Consider the following 16,623-nt stretch of genomic DNA (forward strand, 5'->3'; position numbering starts at 1 on the left):
AAATAGAGAACGATTCAGTAATTTGCTTTCTAAATTCGTATTTAGGGCAAGGAACTCTATAAGGATTACCTAGTGGCTATTACAAAAGAAAAATTGTGTTGGACAATGACATCAGCTGACTCGGCGTGGTTCCATCATCCGCTATCCTGGTGCGTTGTTTCAAGCGCCGATCTATCATAGCATGTTCGGGGTACGGAAGCTAGCCGGTTGGAAAGGGACCTGCATGGATTTCCTCGAGAGGAGCACGGCCGAGGAATCAAGGAGCGAGGGACGGATAAGAAAAGTGGAACGCACAAAGGAAAAGGGGGATGTGGGAAGGGGACGGATGGTGGGATTGCGCGGGAGTCAAGACGTTTTTTGATTACTCAAGCAACGATGGGATATCCGCTAGAATCCCCGGGAGACGCGGCATGCAAATAACGGGTTTCCTTCGACCACGTCTGATCCCAGATTGCCTGGCACGCCGCGCGGGGATAGCTCGGGGATTCACCCTGAAACGTTTCGTCTAGCTAGATCTTGTCTAACTATCGACTTTCTGTGATAAAAAAGAATTGCGGGAGATTCAATTAAAACCGAGTAAAAAGAAGAAAGAGAGAAAAAACGGGATGCGCGATATCCTGCGAAAATTGGAACACCGTGATCCGAGGACCGGATATGAAAAGGATCTTCTATGTGTTATTGGATCGCTCGTACCTAATTCCACTGAATCCCTTTCGTCTCGACTGAAAGACTCCGTTCGAACGAACAGTTCTTCGTTTTAACATTTTATCGCAGTAGCTTGTCCATCGATGTCATTCCCGTTTCACGGGAGCGAAATTAATTTTCTCCAGGCGCGACGCGATCCCTCGTTGACGTCATTATACGGATCGGACACGGTAATGACTTAGTAGATTCGTAATTCGAAGAAAAATTTGGTCCGCAGTATTTCGAGAATTTGATCGAATTTGTTGATCAATGAAGATGATTTCAATGATTCATTGAAATCAAATGCAATGCAATTATTTTATGATATATTTTTTCTATGCAAGAATCAATAGACTTGTAAATCGTTTCTTGTTGGAATTATATTTTATAGTTGTTACTAAATTTTGTGGTTTCCCTCTTTTATTTAACATTTACAGGAATCATGGTTTTATCGTTTGCAACTGGGAAATATGTTTCACAACTGAAACTCCTGCGACTGCTTGTACTGTATGCATCAGACTGCAACGTTGCTACGTCGTTTTTCTGCATCAAAGGTTCGTTTTGCCAGGTAGTTCTAATAATGTACATCGTTGAAGGAGATGCCCAAGGGGAAAAATCCTTGTGGCTAGGAAAGTTAAGCCTTTGATCTTTTAACACCCGATTACCGCCATATATTTTTACGAGTACCACCTTCAGCAGTGAGTTGATCGCGTCCCGCCAGATGAAGATATAAAATGGGTGTCTCGACACTTGAGTGACTGCAGCCACAATATTCTGATAAAAGCAGAATAGCTAGCAATTAAAATTTTATTATCACTTAAAGTGTATATGAAACGAAAAGTAATGGAGACTCTAAAATAATATTGTAATGCTTTTTTACTTCAATAAAATGAATGAAAATAATTGTGAATTATAATCAATGTATAAATTAAAAACAAATTGCAACCCTCATTTATTCCTCATTTCCTCTACATAATTTACTGTTTAGGTTAAATTAACGTGTTCATTCTATAAATTAATATAATAATTATTAATAAATATTTTTGCATTGTTTCTTTGCAAAGAAGGATTTGGTTTAATACATTTTTCTCGTCTGAAAATATAATTTCCGTTTTATATACTTTGATTGAAGTGTGAGCTCACACTTTCCCAAGAATATGATCAAGTTTTTTGCTATATAATTAAGTACATAGCTATTGAAATGTTGCATTTGGGAGTGATAGTTGATAGGTTCTTTGAATACCTTCTTCCGGGATTCAAGAGAGAAATACCAAACTAGTGCCATTGATATCCGCGATCTTGAAATTCTTAAACCGATAACGCTTTTTAACCCTTTGCCATACGATTCTCCTAGTGATGACGAATGTCAAAGTAATTTTTTTTACTATTAATAATTTGTAAGAACGGACAAAAATTTTGTATTCATTATTAAATGCACATTTACTTTAAAGGTAAAACATTTTCAACAATAAAATAAATACGATTATCGTAGTAACATCTTTTGTGGTTAAAATTAAAGTTAAATGAATTCATCATTATTATTTTTAATTAGTATGTTATAATTACATTATGAATAGCTATCTCAGATGAACCATGATGGTAATATTTACAAAGAAAACATCAACAGCACATGAAAGTACTTCCATTATACGTGTGGTTGTCAAAGCACTAAGAGTCTGGATCGGCAGGATCCTGATCCAACATCGGCAATCTTGTAACAATATCGGCCCTCGAGTATCCATCACAACTAACGTTGTTTTCGCGCTGTCAGCGCTCCTCTCGCGAATCATTTTTGCAGACTCAGCGCTACCTTTGAAATTTTGTCTTTCTTATTCATTTATCCTTCTCTTGCAGTTTCAGCCCCCCCCCCCTCCTCTCTCTAAAATCCTATTGAAATAACTCTCACGAAATTAATTTATCAAACTGGCATCAGGAAATCAATAAGTTTGGACAATTTTGAAAAATACAATACGTTACATATCCCAAATGAATTGTTATTTTCATACTAGTATTCGAAATTCAGAATATATGTAGACATATATTCAGAATACAGAATACATATAGATGTGAATTGATAAATTACAATTCCAAAATTTTGTATCTCTCCCCAAGATACATATTCACATTCTGTTAAGGCCACTTATAGCCTTACCGTTTCGTCCGGGCCCTTGAACGACCGTAGTTTTAGTTTTGTGTACATTTTTTATCTTTCTAAGACTTAGCAGTACATTTGTTAGTTTTTTCGTAGCAATAAGAGCCTTCGTCCCGTCGCAAGTTGCAGTCGTCCTTACGGTATTACGAGAAGGGACCGTGGCAGCCATAAATCCCTGAACCCATAAGGCCCGCTATTCTTACTGTACATTTTCGCTGTCTATTGTTCACATCTGGGGTCCAGTTACCAGCATTTTTGACTCTCTAGCCCGTTTAGCATGTGTGTTTAAGGGCCTAAGCGTTTCTCGCTTTTTTACCTGCCACGGTCGACGACTGCAAACGGGACGAATTAGTTATTAACATTAGCAACTTGGAGACCCAAGAAGGGAGGGGACTGTCTCTCCCTTCCACAAACTTCTAGAATTAAAGGGCCAACCAGAACGACTTCACCCCCGCGAAGACGATTTGCGGAGGTGTCGTCGAAGACGTTTCTGGGAGGCCCAGGCAGTTGAGAAACAAGTTTAGACAAGTATCAGCTCAAATTGTACATAGCACAGAGTACGGAGTAGGAAGTACGGACTACAAAGCACAAATTAGCAATTTCGATCAAGCACATAGCATTTTAGTCAAAGTCCACTTCACCTCCTACTCATTTCTAAGTTTTGTTCCCGATTATATCGGGTGGTCCTTCGAACCGTACAAGTTTTATTAGTCGGCACACCACGTGCAAAATTCAACAAAACTCGAACACCATTCCGGTAACCACGAGTACTTAACACATTCTGTATTGTTTTCTCGGGTTGAATCTCGGGTTGAATCGCCTTTATATATTAATAATTAATCGGAATTATTAACTGATATTTTCCAAGCGATCGCCATTAATTACCTGGCCAGACTTGCCACTGTTTCCCGCATCTGTTCCACGGCTATGGCAGTGCAGCCGTGGTAATCCTTTTATTCGCGAGGGCGTCATAAAAAAGCAATCGCAGGCCACGGATTTTAGCGACTGATCGGTGAATATTTTCGAGCCGGAGCTAAAAACACCGACCGGCTGCGGAGTGCAGACCAATTTTCCGTTGGAGCAATACCTCGTTGGATAATACAAATTGTTACGCGCGACGAACACACGGGAAGTCGTGGTTAAACTGCTCGAAAATTATTGAAAAATAAACCATCTCCGGGTGGACAGATTTACCACGCTGTATAATTATGAGGATTTATTTGCCGATTATTATTTCCGATACTTTTTGCCTGTGACAGAATAAACAACGATTGCAAGCAGCGTAACATACATGTTTCAGTCGACCAACGTTATATATCTTCAGCAAGAAAAATAAAATCACTGTATTTATAATATTGTTTACAATCGTAATGTATTATCATTGTATAACATGTTGAAAGTTGAGATATTTTTCTTAATCTCTTCAGATTTGATGTACATTATAATGTACACTGTTTTTCTACTTTAATATCCGACAAAATTTTAACACTGTGGTAGGCAACCATATATACACCTTTGCTTTGAGCCTATTTCTATTAGAAAAGTAGTATAGTGAACATTGAATAATTACAATACTCAACGGGATCGGAAGGTTGTAAGTATGAAGAGGTAAAACCGAATTAACCCCAAGAAATGAAGATTTTAGCATGGCAGACGTAGAAAAGGACAACACGACTGAACGAAGACAGACAGACTGAGAGTCAAAGCCTTCGGCAACGTTAAAGATTTGTGATAAGCTTGAGACCTTTATGCTTTTCTGATTAAAATGACGCCAAACACGATAGAATTACGATCGTAATTGTTTGTATAATAAGCGATTGAAATTTCTGATATAATAAAGGACTGTGAATAGAAAAGAAAGAGACGTTGAAATTGTCGAGTTCTACAATCTCGAATCTTGTTTGTACACTCTTCAACCGCAGTCGGTTGTCGATCGCTATGGTGTGTTAAAAGTAACCTTTTAATGGGGATGTCGATATTACAATTATCCAATGTTCATTGTATAGCATCACCATTTTATTCGAAATAATGTCGTCACTGATAGTACATTCAATAACGGCCCATTATTGTTAGATTTATGAACATAATTCTGTATAAAAATCAAATCCGAAGGGTTTAGATTTTGATTTGTATTTTATAAATATGACACGCTACATTTAACGTGTTAAAGGATAATTTAACAGTGTATAGCTACTTAAGAGTTTGTCACGTAACTAAGTAAATTTATCTAAATACTCTTATAACGTTTTTACATATTTAACGAATGTTAATGTTGGAGTTACCAGGTATAATTTGCATTGTCTTGTATCCGGATTCATTAATTCTACTTCCAGAACAATAATTAATTCTACCGAAAGAAATCGTAAATCAGCCATTGCCGAAGGATTAGTGTAACCAAGCTTTCAGAATTACGAGGGATGTAATGCTAATGAACATTAACGAATTCGACTAGAAAAATTCGCTTACAGTTTGAACAGGTTCAGTTGATTACCAGCGGGCTAATTACTACTTGATCAGAAAAATCGAATGAAATGAATTTACCTGAATATATCTTACTTTAAGTAAATAATTTAGTAACGGTTTAACAAACTAAAGTGGAAAGTGTGTGAAATATTATGCAAAGTATTTTGTATGAATTTAAACGGAAATACGGTAGAGTGAAATGGAAAATAATATTATAATATATAAAATAGTATATAAAAATAATCCAGAAAAGAAAAGGAAGGAAATAGAGATTAGTAATAGAAATAGAGAATAGAATTAGATGTTGATTTAAAGTTGAATTATTATTATTAGAATTATTATTAGAAGTTTAAATGATGAAATAGGCAAAGTACAATAAGCGGTATGAGTATGTGTGAGAGAAAAGGATGAAGGATTAAGATAGATAAATATACAGGCTGCTGTAAATTAATTTCCTATTTTTAGTTGCTAAGGCTGAATAAACCAAATTATGCTATAACATATAGTATAATTGATTGCATCGGAGACTCATTAAAATAGTGGAGTTCGTCATCGCGACAAGCGAAAGTGCCAGGTGACCGTAACACGCGGTTAATCGTGTTTCACCGCCGGCTTGAAACGCTGGCAATTTCGGTTTACAGGATTTTGATTGCGAATCCATAAAAAACAGACACATGCTCGTCGACACTCGGCCAGCCAAGTGCACGTGCCGTCGCCGAATGGATCGATCGCTTCGGTTTTCGTTTGTCCCGAGGGCGTTTCACCTCGTTTCCCTTCGAACCGGATCAATTTTCAGTTGGTTTCGAGTAGCCTGAATACACACGAGGGCTCAGAACTCGAAAAAACGAGAAGACTCAATAGTATTCCCTGGTAAATTCGAAGTCGAGAGGCCGTAGTAAGAGGTTCAAAATTCGTGTAGTGCACCACTGTGCTCCATTCCTGTACGTACACTGGAATACTCTTGTATACATTGAAAATATAGAAGAAATTTATATTTATAGAAGCTGTTTGCTGTGAATGTCAATTTTGTATGCCGTAAAAAATTGTTTTGCAAATGATGTTATAAAGTAATGGAATGCTCTGGATTTTTATTACCGTTTTTTGAGACGAATGCAGCGAGTCGCATGTCTTTCTGTGAAATAACATTCGATTCTTTTGGACATGTTTCGTACAAATCATTTTTATGATATTAATAGAAAATTTGTATTAATTACATAGGAGAATTGAGGTAAAGTAACGGATGAAATATTGAACAATATCGGGGCATAGTTTTTAAAATAAAATAAAATAAAATTTTTAAAATAAAATAAAAGAATTAACTAATCACTGATAATTATGGTATTATAGTATCTGAATTTATGCTCGATTTTTTTAATGTTTGTCGTAATATCGTCAGTGTTTGTAATGTCACTATAACATTTTCATTAAAATAAATCAAGGAGATTGTGAAATACACTCGAAATTTTTATTTCACTGTAAAATGTATCTTATGGCATTAAACGTGAAAAGTAATTAACGTTCAAATGACCATTACGGTTCTGCCTGACGCCGTAAATCCCTTTGCTCCAAGTTTTCTTATCTTCTTTCCACAATCTGTGTTTGTGTCATAAATAATTTGATAAATACTAATCTATAATTAAGAAATTAATTGTAGATTATTGGTATAACCTCTTAAATTAAAAAAAAAATGAACATTAAACAGCATATATCAAATTTGCATACAGTCCGATGGTAGTTCGACTGGGTTAACATCTTGTCCTACGGTATCTTTTGCAATTCGGATTCTTTAGAATTATTTTACCATTAATAATTTGCGACAAAACAAGAACGTTTACTTTAAAATATAACAATTGATAACAGAAGAGAAGAATTGGGTGATATTAATTTTTGTTAATTTTCGTTTCAGGTCCTTCTCACGAATCTGATACGACATTGTACGACAAGAGACTAACATAATTTTTACATTCATTGTAAGGGATTGAATCCGTATAAATTCCGATTTTTAATAATATAATTAAAAATTATTTGTTCTTTTTAGAAGCTACTTTTTATACAGTAAGCTAATTCCAAGGGAGATGGTCATATCTTTTGAAACGCATTTAAATGAAAACTAAAAGATTTCAACCAGCAGATTTGATTCTTAAACAAACTCTAATTACTTTCTTACAAAGTGATCAACAAAAATCAAAATTACAAATGAAGTAACATCAATTGTAATTGTAACTGTGTCAACCGTTAATGCAAGATAATTAAAGTATCTCCTCCAGAATTACTTTATATACACAGATGAGGTAAATTATCACAGTTTTTAGTATTTTTCGTAGCAACGAAAGATACGTACACATTTTACCTCGCATTTCTCGTAAATACTATCCAAGAAAATTTTTCAGCATTCAAATATTGAAATTCTCAAAGGAATAAAATTTATTTACAGCGCCCGCGGCGCCAAAACCAGCATAATATCACTTATTGTGTGCTCTAAGTTTCCGGGCACTCACCCGAGAAGTCCGATCCCCTCCCGGTCCTCATTGTGTTCCGCAAGGGGTGCAACCTTCGCGTATGAATACCGTGATTTAAAACTGCGACGGGCTATTGTTGACGGAAAGAACCGGTTCGTGGTTGAAACATTGTGCCAGCCGGCTTTCTCAGGATGGCCGATATAAGACCCAGCATTAAGTTTCCGCGGGAATAATAGCTTTTTAAATCGCGCAAACAGAAAATCCGAGTTGCTCGAATGTGTACGCTGAAAAATTGACTCGGCTTTGGTTAAAGACGGTCCCGACCCCCTTCCCACAATAAACGGTCCCATTGAGCCGGAATGATTTAACGTTCCGCGGGAAAATATAAAAAAGAAAGGATGTCCAAAACGGAAATAAAGGGACCAGGACAAACAATGCGCGACGCGTTACCGTGTGCAACTGTAGCTGCAAAATGGAAACGGAAAACGTGACGCCCTCCGGTACCCTGTTGAACGCGAGCGAACAAAGAGGAACAATGAATCCTGTGCTTGATACGCGGTGCGTGCTAACTAAACGTTCGTTCGAAACACGAACCAGTGTTCCGCTACCCTGTTTCCTTTTCACCGGTTGCTTGCTGGTACTTTGGGAGATGTTGCAACGGTATTATTGTTGAAGCACGGGTTTGGCCAGCTTAGGAGCATTTTCTGCACTCTACGACGCGTTGGAAGTTTCAGCAAATTGGGCATGGACCGCCCGAAAGATTGGGATTGTTAATTTGATGGGGAGAACTTGAACTTTTTGGTTAGGAATGTAAAGATGAATGTTTGAATTTATGTCTGTTTCTGTAGTAATCGAAGAGTTTCTCGGGAAAACATTGTATGTGTGACAATTAGATAATTTTGTCTTTTTATTATTCTGTGGTATACGATTTAACCAGTTAACTGCGTTCCACGAATAGACACGTCATCTTGAAATGATACCAATTCTTTCAACAATCAATTATTTATTTTTTCAGATAAACAAAAAATATTTCGTAGGTGCATTCGTCCTATGTTTGACGAGTACACACTTCATTTTTTGATTTTATTGTGCGCAAAACGAGAGATTTTATGAATTAAATTCCACAGTTAACAGGTTAAAAGTAATTTTCGTTTTTGTATGTAATTGTCAGTTATATTTTTAATATTGAAAAATGATATCATTATAACATAATGATACTGTAGTATCTAGAATATTTATTGTAGGATGAATGGTTTGTTGTGCGTGCGTAAGGGCGACCAGGTCGTATTGCGAGGGACCGGCGCCGGGATGTTTGGAAAATGGTGTGACTGCGTTTAGACAATTTCGAGTGGCTGAAAGAATGCGAGGAAGAGTGTCTGGAACTGAGCGACTGAACCGAGAGAAAAGCGTGTACGTGACTGCGTGAATTTGGACTATGGACGAAAGATGCGAGTGAGAAGGGTGCAAGGGTGAGAAAGACAGAGCGAATGGGGGTGTGTGTTAAAAGCGAGTGGAAATGCGTGCATGGGGACATTTTGGTGAGCGACAGCGGAGAGGAACATTTTTGGTGCGAGAGTCGTGTGTTGTATTTTTTACGTGTTGTCCGTATTGTTTTCTTTATCTTATTAAATATATTGTTGTTTTCCTAATTCTCTTTTTACTGAAGATCCACATTTTCAATATCATCTAATAGTAAACCACCACTATAATACAATACGTTCTATGTAGCGTTAGTTAATCAATTATTTTGTGTTTGATTAAAATTATTGGTTCAAAATGTTTCAAATATCTTTTTTTGAAATATCTGCTGAATTTTGATAAGAAATCATGCTTTTCTAAAAGATAATAAAACGCAGTAAAAAAAAAGAATTCCTGGTGAATCTACTAAATACAAAACATTATAGGCTACATTATTTTTTGTTTTAGCTTATTGCATAAACTATGAATATTGAAAGTGATCCTAAACTTCCTGGGGCGTACTTCGGTGTAGTTACAAACTCTGTCACAGTCACGATGAATAATTTAATGATACCGGAGTTTGTCTCGAATATTTACGCTTCACACTACAATAGATGATACATTATTTTGTAATTATATTTTTGTCTTTGTCTCTCGAATTGCATTCATATTCTATATTTAATTAAATTGGGAAAGAATTTTTGTTAATTTCAGGCTTTTTATAGTGAAATAACCAAGATACACTTCGGTATACAACACTTGTATTTTTTATATGTTTTGCACACTATAATTTTTCCGGAAGTGAAGTCGTTCTTCAGGACGCAAGAGGATGGAGTTATTTTTATTTTTTACAGAAAGATGGAGTTGAGAATGCGAGCTGCATTCAGGAGAGGAAATCTAAAATAAAAGGAATAAACGAGAAACGTTTTCTAACGATATTATTTTGTTTGATAAATTAATGCAGTCACATTATTATCTAACAATAAATTACTGTATGAGTATCTTTACTCAATTCTAAAAATCAAATGTCTTTTAAAATTCTAAAAGCCTTTGTTCTTACAATTTTATTGCGTTGGGGCATATAAAATGTCAGATTCTTTTTACTCGAAAATGTTTGCACTCCTGTTATTTTTATTCATTTGTATTACTCTTAACCTTTTAAACCGTTCCATTGTCTATTATCAGGGTAACGTTTTGCAAAAAAGTTTTCCCAAATTGTGGATAATAACCACCTTTTGAACAGTCTCTTGAAAACATGAACATCGCCAACATTCGTGTAATTTCCTTATATAAATTTAAACTTGAAAATACTGCTGTAAAAACCGCTCGAAGTATAAACAAAGCATTTGTGGATAATATTATTGTTAGAAATTCGACGTACGAATGTTTTGTTCAATGTGAGATTTGATGTACTGTATGAATTGCTTTTGAGCGTGTTATCTTTTAATTATGACGATACGATCTGGTATTCTGTTAAACCTGCTCGTTGTTTTAAATGTTTAAATAAATATATTTCGTTCGCTTTATATATTCTCCTAATAAATAATCCGACACCTGTAGATGAAAGAACAGTGCAGCTCTGATTTGCAAAATTTCGTTTCAGTGATGTTTATTTGGAAAATGAGCCACGTGGTAAACTCGAAACAATAGTTTATAATGATGTCATTAGAATTTATTAATCCCAAAAATTCAGAATTTTCCAAAAAGGAATATATTCATTAAAAACACGTCGGCAGAAGTGTATCGATTCGAATAGAGCATATTCTGATCGAATAAACGTCTTTTAGAACATCAAATAAGGTTTCATTTTTTTCGGAAAATCCGACATTTCATATGCAGTGACCTAAGACTCAACCATACTCTCTCTACGATCTCTAAATGTGTCTTACGCAGCCGTCACCGTCGCGAAATCGCCCTGTCTACTTATCAATGGGAGACCATAGTTCGATATTTGACCGTTCAACGTTTTTATAGATTTTCAATAAGCCACGCACATCTGCCGCGATTCTATCTAGGACTTTTTGTTGCCTTATCGACCTTAGTTGTATAAGCAAATATTTTACCGTGGCTTTTCGATCTTTCTACGTAAATCTTTGCCGTTTAAGATTTACGGTCCTCTCGCGATGTTTTCTTGCCCTCTCCGACACGCTTCGAAAAAGTTGAATGCGTTATCCGAAAACCATTGCACACTGCTTTCTTCGATTCATAGTTTCTTTTTGCGTACTCGCGTAAATCCACAGGATTCAGTTTTCTCTCTGTTCTTTTCTCTGTGCAGTAACCTTTTATTGATGAAACGCAACAATACATTTTAATCCTTTGCATTCAAGTAAAACTTCACGTACAATTTGTAAGAAATGAATGTAAAGAACAAAAGTCCAATTGCTGAACGAAAAAGCAATATTTTCGATTTAAAGTAGTACATTGTGGTACAAATATGAGTTGAAAGTTCGTACCGTATAAAGTTCCGAATATTGAATCATCAAAAACCATAAATTTCTCCCGAATAATCTAATACCCGTAACTCACTTTCAAAGTTAACGCATCCGTGCAACCGATTTCAAAGGCTAGCACAGGAAACGATTGAAATTTGCGTATGAAAGCATAGGTGTATATAATTTTTAAAAATTTAGTGGCGGTGCTTTCTGTACCCCTTTTGGTGAAGTTCCCAAACAAACATTTTTTCCGCCGCTATTCGATCCATCAACGATTTTATTTTCGACTTACGGATCCCTGAAATCAATGTGAAATATTGGTACGTGCTGCGGCGTCAAAGTATTCGTAGAATATTTCTTTATATCCGTAATAAGTTATGGTGTATATTTTTCCGCTGGCAAACCATAATTTGCCACCTTCATAATTGCTGCGAATCTACCGCTGCGAAATATTAGCTGCCTCGGATATTTATGGTTTCGTTGTGAACTTCCTTGAAATATTGGTATCCGAAATAATTGATAGTATTGTGTGAATCGAGATAGATGAATCGGAGAATGTGCAATTGATAATATTTTGGAGAGCATTAAAAAAAAACTACTTGCTTGCAAGTATATCTTATTAAGACAAGTTTGTATAGTTAAAATTGAATAGTGTTTTTTCATATAATCACAGAGGAAGATTGAAAGAATTTCACAATTTTTTGAAATGATAGAAAAATTTGCAAGATACTTGTTATTAATTAATGATCAACACGTTTGTTATCGTTAGTGATTTTGTTATTTGTTAGAGTACTTTATTAAATTTTGTAAAATACCAGAAACTGGAAATTAGATATTTATAATCAAAATTGTCGAAGAAGATGAACTATATGTTAATCTTGTTTCATATATAGTTATGAAAAATATTTTACACAGAAACAAATTGGAATTTAATATGTTCAATAGCGACGGACAATAGTATGAAAGAAGTATTTATCACGTACAATGACTGAATGGGTTCTTGTGCTAATTACTGTAGAACAGAAACAGTGACAATGAGAAAACAAAACCATTCTAATTAGCTTTGAACAAGTCTTTCTATTAATATTCCATATTGTATTAAACTACGATGTGAAAGTTCATAACATATGTTGTACAATCTCGAATAAAATGTGCACTTGCTCATATTATACCTTGTTTAGTTAAAAAATTTCCGATACAATGGAAATAATACGTAAAATGTAACTATTATAAAAATAACACGTAAAATGTAACTATTATAAAAATAACACGTAAATTGTAACTATTAAAAAAATAATACTTAATAGGATAATACTATTACAACAATCACGCTGACAATACTATAACAATATTCTTAACAAACGCATAGAAATTCTCATCGTCGCTGTGTCTCGCTAATATTAAACGCGTCTTGTAGCAACATTTTATAACTCCGCGAACTTCCTCAATCCGGAAAATGGCGTACTTTTTGTGCGCGAGAATAATACGTAGCCACATTTCAGCTAGTTAAAATGAATAAAAATTGGAAATATTACGCTCGAGATTTTACGGTAATCTTTCCATGGGTTCACAGGAAAAAGGAAGATTTATTTTCACTGGGGACACTCATTTTCCACTAATTTTTTCTCTGTTCGCGAGCTAGCTATAAATTGCCCCTCTCCACTGAGTCGTGGTCGATACTATCGCAATGGACACTTGAGATTAAATACTGCACCGGCAAGTATTATGGGTCTTTGATTCCGCGTTCTGTTCCGAGAGCTATACATATTGCACGCGCGATGTATCGATCGATATGGCCGCCTTCTCCGGCCAGCATTCTTTTTACGGTCCTCTGAATAAGGATGTAAGATTCCATGGGCTTCCAAGATGCGTACGAGAAACCAGCGCCGAGCTCCTCGCTCCAGGATGTAACGGTGTAATATTTCAAGCAACGTTACAAGCGCCAGCCAATCCCCCAACCCTACGATAAAGGAACTATCCGACCCAAGAATTCGATATTTTAAATTCTCGACGCTTGTTTTGGTGAGTTTCGAAAGTGGAGCAGTAAAACTTTGCTCCAAGCAGAACACAATACAACACAATGACACCCTAAAACTTATGTATAATTTATATACGTATGAGCGTGTAGGTGTGGCTTGGAAGAAATTTCTATTAGAATTTAGGGTGGAAGGTTCATTTGACCAGATTGTTCCTAATGGACGATTTTTTAAATGGAACCCATATAATAGATAGCATTAAAAATTATGTGTAATTTGCATGTGCATTTGACAAGGAATTTCTGAATGAATTTAAGGCGAAGGATTCTGATTTGATCGCATTGTTTTCGGTAAATTTTTGGAATGGAGACCACACAGTAGTAGTGTATTGCTTGCTGAGATTATAGAGAGGAAAAAATGCTTTTGAAATATTTAGGTTTAACAGTATTAAAAATAAATAAACATTTATTTTAATAATGGTGAAAGCTGTAATAAACTAGTTGTAGTGTATTAGAAATATCAATTTGATATAAGAAAATCAAAGGAAGAATTAATGGGATTTTAATTTTTTTTTATTTATTTTATGATTTTTAATTAAACACATGTTTGACGTTAAAAAATATAATTTGAAGTTTTTGGTAAATAAGTTCTGTTTAGGTACTTCGTTTTAATCCTTTCATTTCGAATGGTAGACATAGGTACCACGAACATTTTAAATTATTGGAAAACAACAAAACTCCTAGATAAAGGAAAATTGTACCACACGGGGATTTCTGCTTATGGTTTACAGCTTAAATGCGAATCAGTTGTCAGTATATGTGTTTTCGTTGGTTAGTGAACAGCCTTAAATTTTTTTTTACAAAATTCATAGTCGAAAAAGATACATATTCAGGAACGGAAGGGTTACGAAAAGGTAGTTGGGTCAATAATGTTATCTAGAATATTATTAACTACTTACCGCCCGAAAAAATTGTTGCATGTGCGCAGGATCCGTGTCAACGATTAGTTTGTAAATTTCCTTGTGTCTGACTTCTCGAAGCACCTGCCTGTAGGATCCAGGCCCTGCCTGGCGAATGTACATTTCTGTCCTCGTGGAAGGCGGTGATTTCACGAGATCCTGTAGCTTGAATAATCCTGGGAATAGAAAAGTAAAAAGATCATAACAGACTTAAGCATTCTTTGAATTGTTTCGAGTAAACATTTACCTGAGATAATTAGTCGCATAAATTCTTCATTTTAATCTTGACTTCAAACAAATTATTTTACCTAACGCTAATATCTTTTGTAAATGAATAACGTTCGTTCCGGTTGCATCGAACGATCATGATGGGTGTATCAAAAGCATTTAATGAAAGATTAACAATCTTTGTTGGTCACATACGAGTAAATCGCAAAATCCTGTGAATAACTAACGTTCAAATTTTCACGAAGCTTCACGTTAATTATTTATTCATCGCACAAAAGCGTACGCATGGTAATTTCAATTTCAAAACACGTGTCACGATCCTGTTTTTCGTTGAATGGTTTCACGAGTGTTACTTGCGCACTTGTCAATCGAAAAAGTCGACTGAAAACCGCCGACACATTTTAATAATTTTCTAAAAGTGGTCACGAACTATAAAATCGAGCTTCTTGTCATCGGGAAGCGTAAAAATTCCGCGTGACTAGTTTAAAGACGCTCGTCACGCTCGCCCAAGTGCGCAGAAATTTAGCACCACTGTGGGAACACATCGGAATTTCAATCCCGTCCAATTTTCCAACGACATAACGCTCCACAGCCTGTTTTTCTCTCAATAAAAGTCTCCGCTCTAATTATGCTTTCACTTGGCAATAGATTTCTCAACTTCATGGTTCGAATACTTCGAAACAATGAAATCAAGTTTCTCAAAAATTTTAATTACTTCTTTAAATAATTTGAACTTGATTTCTAATGAAACTAATGAAATCAAATTTCTCAACGATTTTAATCGTTTCCTTAAATAAATTCTGTTCCGTCCAATGCAGAACAAAACGGCGAAAATCCTCGAAGGTTCGTTTATGACATGGACGTGCCAACAAAATTATTTTCGGGATTAACTTTTTCGAATTCAGTTCATTTTTCTGTTACAAGGGACAATTTCACCCTAAATCATGGTAAAGTCATTTAGTCACTCCGCGCGTGTCCAGATAATAGTTTTGGAATTTTTACTTCGTTTGTACAGACAACCGGGAATAATAAACCGGGAATTTCCAAAGGGTCGACTCGAACCTCGTTCGTAACGGTTCCGCTAGATAAGAGTCAACCTGGAGGAAATTTCCAAGGCATCGGCAAATCTTTGAGGACGTGGCCATTACCCTCGCCCTTGCACCAAGAGGGCTAGCTAAAGCGCACTCGATGCAACCTGAAGGTGTTGTATAAAAACACCTACAGGATCACACTCATCACACACTCTACAAACATTTTTTCGTATCGGCAAGTCCATCGTTCGAGACAAACAATTCTGTAACATACTTTTTTACACACTCTTTATCGCAACACTTAGAGTCACAACAAGTCCATCGTTCGGGACATACACAAGTTCAATCGAGTCATAATCATACGCTCTTAGTAATCACGAGTCCATCGTTCGGGAGAATGTGAATACTCCTTTAAATTTTGGGAGCTACAGTCCATCAGTTGGGATTTAACGCAATCGATCTAATTGTCCAATATTAATTTGGCGGACAAGTGTCAAGAAGAGTCGCGTACCGAAAAGTTACTTCGGGATTTACGACTCCGAACAGAATTCAAATTCGCGCAGTAAATCGTGACACAACGAAAACACATTTCATTTCGAATTCCTTACATAAATGTAAACTTTATTTTCCTTAAAGATTCCTTAAAGATTTCCTTAAATAAATGTAAACTTAATTTCCTTAAAAGCCTCTATCGCAAAATTAGGCTACGCATTTCTTCGTAGGTATATTTTCATAGATCGTCCCGCTGAGAATCTGAAATTGAAAGATAACACTCCATCACA

The 16,623-nt window shown here is 35.7% G+C and overlaps 1 protein-coding gene across 8 annotated transcripts in view; it reads right to left on the bottom strand.

The window, feature by feature from the left end:
• The window catches only part of LOC116431336 (glutamate receptor ionotropic, kainate 2), a 277,385-nt gene that overhangs the window by 85,059 nt on the left and 175,703 nt on the right, over positions 1-16,623 (bottom strand). For all 8 annotated transcript variants that reach the window (XM_031986602.2, XM_076370455.1, XM_076370456.1 and 5 more), the window contains exon 5: positions 14,583-14,758. In XM_031986602.2, coding sequence (XP_031842462.1) covers positions 14,583-14,758 — 176 coding nt within the window. The remainder of the gene's footprint in view (positions 1-14,582; positions 14,759-16,623) is intronic.

This window comes from Nomia melanderi, chromosome 9, assembly GCF_051020985.1.
Source record: "Nomia melanderi isolate GNS246 chromosome 9, iyNomMela1, whole genome shotgun sequence".
Taxonomy (NCBI): domain Eukaryota; kingdom Metazoa; phylum Arthropoda; class Insecta; order Hymenoptera; family Halictidae; genus Nomia; species Nomia melanderi.